The sequence below is a fragment of the Fukomys damarensis genome, unplaced genomic scaffold (genome assembly GCF_012274545.1).
Source record: "Fukomys damarensis isolate Sample0158 unplaced genomic scaffold, DMR_v1.0_HiC HiC_scaffold_118, whole genome shotgun sequence".
Taxonomy (NCBI): Eukaryota; Metazoa; Chordata; class Mammalia; order Rodentia; family Bathyergidae; genus Fukomys; species Fukomys damarensis.
Window position 1 is genome coordinate 371,860 of NW_022901030.1, and position 4,764 is coordinate 376,623.

Sequence of the window (4,764 nt, forward strand, 5' to 3'; positions counted from 1 at the left end):
TATAAATAAGTAAAACAAAAAAGGGATGATAGAAAACAGGAAGGGGGAGACACTGGAGATGGGAAAGGGATCTCGTAAAAGAAGACTGGAGGACAGGAAAAATGGGAACTAAAAAAGACTCCAAGATTTTATATGTATGTGTACTAGTTACTCAAAAGGATGTAATTAAGTATTTTTAAAACACACTAATAAAACGTGTTATACTTGAGAGTATAAAGCTTTCATTGCCATGCCAGGATTGTGTGCTAACTTATTCTGAGTGTCAAAAGTCTTTGCTGTGTTGAGAGGAGGATCGTGGACTAACATTGTTAGTGTTCATTACATCAGTAGTGCAATCATAAAAAACTTACTCTTTATGTCTGACGTCATTTTTGTGATGATATTAGGATCAGGGACCGAGGTATTACTGGGATATCCTGCAGTTTTTGAAAATGCTGGGTAAGGAGGATCTTGGTCTTCATATTCTATATCCTCTTCAAGTAAAATGTTTCCAGTTTTGTATATATCTTGTCCTTTGCTACTTCTGGCTGATGTTTTGTTGTCTATAGTCCTTACAAAAGGATCAAAACTTGCCTTGTTTGTAAATTTTGGAATCTGCAATAATAAAAAGGAATTCGGTAGCATTTATTCTGAATTTATAATGAATTTTAATAAACTTTTTGGGTAACCTGCCAATTTACATATCCATACTCTTCTAACAACTTCAATTACTTTAAAATATTTGAAATTAAAACAAAGTTTTAAAGCAAAACAATTTTAAATTCTTAATTATAGAACCAATGTGTCTATGAGTTTTTTGCTACCTGAATTTTGGTGAAGAGGGTGGTTTACTCACTTTCTGTTTTGACACGAAGTCTCACTGTGATGCCCAGGCTGACCTCAAAATCCTGGGCTAATGTGATCTTCCTGCTTAAGCCTCCCAAGTAGTTGTGATTATAGGCACACACCACCATGCTTGGTTCTGAAATATTTTTAAATTCTTTAAAAGCCACCTTTAGTTTCTTTTACTGAGTGAGTTTCCAGGGTTAGCTTTGTTTACTTGGACAGCAAGTGGCTGACACTAAGATCTGTCTCTTAGCATATAAATATTTACCATTTCAGTAGTAATTTAGGCAAATCTTTAAAAATATAAGTAAGTAGTACATATCCCATGAACTGTATCACAAATATTCTTTCAAGACTGTCTGGGGTGCGCATAACATCAGGTTTTAGGTCTGAGAGTTTCAACAATGGTGAAGGCCTCTACCCAGTCCTTTATGTGTCACAGTAGACTCTTATTCTGGATGGATTCTGGATACGTTGTATGGGGAAGGCACTGTGCTAACTGCCTCTCGTGCCTGCCACAAACAGTGGAACTGAAACCAGCATGTCTCAGAGCTAACATGGGTTTGTACAACTGATGAGTAGACTGCAGTGATCACCGATAAAAGTATTTCAACATACTCACACATGTGTGTCCTGCCATTAAGTAGACATACATGTTTTATTATGTAATTATTAATCTTGGGCTTGTGTTATTTCATAAACAATAAGTTAAAATATAAAAAAGGAAGCTTTGTTGCTTATGTACATTAACTACATCAAGTGTTTTATATGCAGCCCAGGACAATTCCTCTGCACTCAATGTGGCCCTCGTGAGGGAAACTGCTGGACACTCACCTGTCATAGCTTTACAGTTTTAGGGTCGGAGGCACTTTAATGACCATCCAGTTCTAACCCTTATTTACACAGACTCTGAAGCTGCAGCTCTTGCCCTGGTTACCCCAATGATTAGTAAACTAAATTCTGAGTAGCCCGGGTCTTCCTTGATTGCTGCGTCTACTGCTCCCACTGAAGACAACAGTGAGAGCGTGTCACTGAGTGTGGCTTTGAAAGGCTCCTAACGCACGCCCACAATGCCAACTCAGCCAGGGAAGACGACCCCATCTCCTTATACACTCAGTACTTGAAACCACTGTCATATATATTGTCTCCTCTATATACTAAAATAATTAAATGAGTGACATTTTCTTATGAGATATTTTGGGATTAAAATTTCATTAAAATTAAACAGCTAACAACATGACCTGTCCTTATATCTTCAATGGCTTTCTACTCTGGCTGACATTTATCGCCCTTTCACAGTAACTAAACTACCTCTGCAATTCTCTCCATATTTTCCAATATATTTCCTCTCCTCTGACCAATAGTATCTAAGCATGAATTTTAAAAATACATCTTGCATTTTTAAACCTGTTATTTTGATTATTTGCTTTTTATTTTGTTCTGTTTTGCTCGACTTTTCCCAAATCCCCTTTAAAACAGTTTACCTTCTAACATTTGAAAGATCACTCTGAAAGAATTGAACAGAAAAAATTAAAAGTAAATGAAATAAAAAATAAATGAAACATGTATGTATCAGCAGGCTTCTCATTGCTGGGACAAAACATCTGACATATACCATTTAAAGGAGAAGTTCAGGGGCTGTGGATTTAGCTCAGCGGTTCAGTGGCCTTCCTTGCAAGCACAAGGACCCGAGTTCAATCCCTGGTACCAAAACAAAACAAAACAAAAAAAAAAAGAGAGAAATTTGTTTGTCTCATGGTTTCAGAGGTTTCAGTCTATGGCTGGCTGGCTCAAGGGAAAAACAGGATAGAAGGAAAAGGCAGAGGAAAGCTGCCCATCTCTTAACAACCAGAAAGCAGTTAATCAGGGAGAACCCCAGAAAGAGGCAAAGCTCAGATAGTCACCCAGTGATGCCTCCTTGTGTCACCCCAATGTGTGATTTACTAATCTAGACATCTCTCAAGCCAAGAATGTTGACCTTCAAGATTAACCATCACAATATATAATTAGGATGTAGAAGAACGAGTAGTAGAAATATAGGATTTCATTTCTGGAAAAAACAAAGCAAAACAACAGTCTCTCCTAATTTAACAATGGAATAATTGTGGGTGGATTTGAAAATACTAACATTAATTTCTCAAAATGAAGAAAGTAATTCTTGAGGAGAAAAGGGAGGGGCCTGTTAGCTTTTTCTTTGTTTAATTTGTATTATTGATTAATAATATATTGAGTAATACTTTTGTGAACATAGAATTTGGTGAAGTTACTGAGGGATAGATGAGATGCTGGAGGCCTTCATTATAGGAATCTAGAAAAAGAAAGCAAAATGAATAGAACAGGATTGCAAGGATGGTGGCCTGAATTTATGCTTCTACTTTTCTCTTTCTTAAGGTTCCAGAACATTGACAGAAAACATTGCTGCAGAAGAGAAGAGCAAACAGCAATACTGGAAATCAATTGTGTGAGACACATATAACCAGAAAATTTGAAAAACTTAAGAAAATATTAAAGTGACTTAATGGAAAATCTCATTCAGGAAAGCCATATCTTCAAATGTCAGAAATCAGGTGGGCCTGAGAAACAATAGATTCAAAGTTAAATATACAGAGAGTCAGCTCATGAGTTGATTTTTATAGTTATTAATGAAAGAGCTGCATTTGGAAGAACTGGTTCACTTGGATCTTTTTTCATTTCTGTTCACCTTAGGCAGAAGTGTCACTCACCCCCAAATCAATAAATTGTTCTCAATTAAAAAATGTACCATCTGCCTAGATGAAATCTTGTAAGATTTGAGCCTTGACAGAGAAGCAGGGTAGAGTTTTCTGAAACTCACAGTTTCATGTCAAATAACTAGAGGGGGATACAAAAGAAAGTTACGCCCATGAGAGAAACACACTGGCTCTGGAAAATTTAAGTTCTCAAGTCATCCTGCCTAGCCTTTTCCATTCTTACCTAAACAGCGTATACCTATTCCATCAACATGTTTTTTTACCCACAAATAGAAGATGAACAAAGGTTACCAGCTATATGAAGAAAATAAGTGTATGTGAATAATTTATAAGAAAAAAATGGAAGACCAGAGTAAACAGAGATATTTCTGAGATGGTAGAGGTGACCCTTGGAAAAGATTTGAAATAGTATCTTCAGAGATATTCTGGAGGATGTTGATATTGATTTCCACTTAATTCTCTTCTCTTTTCTCTTCCTTTCCCTCCTCATCTCTCCTTCCTGCTCTCTTTTCTCTGTCCGCTCTACCCCCTCTATTCCCTTCACTCACCTCTCCTCTTCTCTCCTCTCTTTTGGTGCCAGGGATTAAAGACCTTGTACATGCTAAGCACATCCTCTGTCAATGAACTACACACCCAGCTTCAACATCTAGAATTTACCATCTATGAAACAAGCATAATTCTGCATTACCAAACCCCACAAACAAACAAACAAATCCTTGACTTTTCTGTTTTTTCTCCTTTCAGTCAATGGTGCTACTAAATTGTTAGGGCAGAAATAGAAAGGTCACCCTTTTTTTCCTCTTCTCCTTTGCTTTTTCATATCCAATCCAGAATTAAGCCCTGTGGCTACTGCCCTCAAGATATGCTGAGCATGCAGTCACTTTTAATTACCAGTCCCGCTATCACTATACACAAACTATCATCTCGCCTGAAGAGTAGGCTTTTAAAGTCAATTTCTCCCTGTAACAAATGTTCCTAGTTGCCTTCCCAGAATATATTCTCTTAGGAAACCCAAGTTTTTATGTGGCATAAATGTCTCCAGCTAAAAGAAATACAGCTTCAGGCCTCTTCTACAGACAGGAGTGGCCATGTGTCAAAACTCTGATCAATTAGAAATAATTGGAAATTTTTGGTAGAGGCAGACAAAAACAAAATGAAACAAATATGAAATAAAAAAGAAGCAGAGGCAGTCTTAGCAGACAGAACTACA

General features: G+C 36.9%; 1 protein-coding gene across 1 annotated transcript in view; it reads right to left on the reverse strand.

Annotated features, from left to right (window-relative positions):
- Window positions 1-219: 219 nt before the first annotated feature.
- Window positions 220-4,764, reverse strand: part of C2cd6 (C2 calcium dependent domain containing 6) — a 15,229-nt gene continuing 10,684 nt past the window's right edge. Inside the window, exon 3 of the mRNA XM_033760607.1 lies at window positions 220-594. Within this exon, the coding sequence (XP_033616498.1) occupies window positions 319-594 (276 nt within the window). The 3' untranslated portion in view covers window positions 220-318. The remainder of the gene's footprint in view (window positions 595-4,764) is intronic.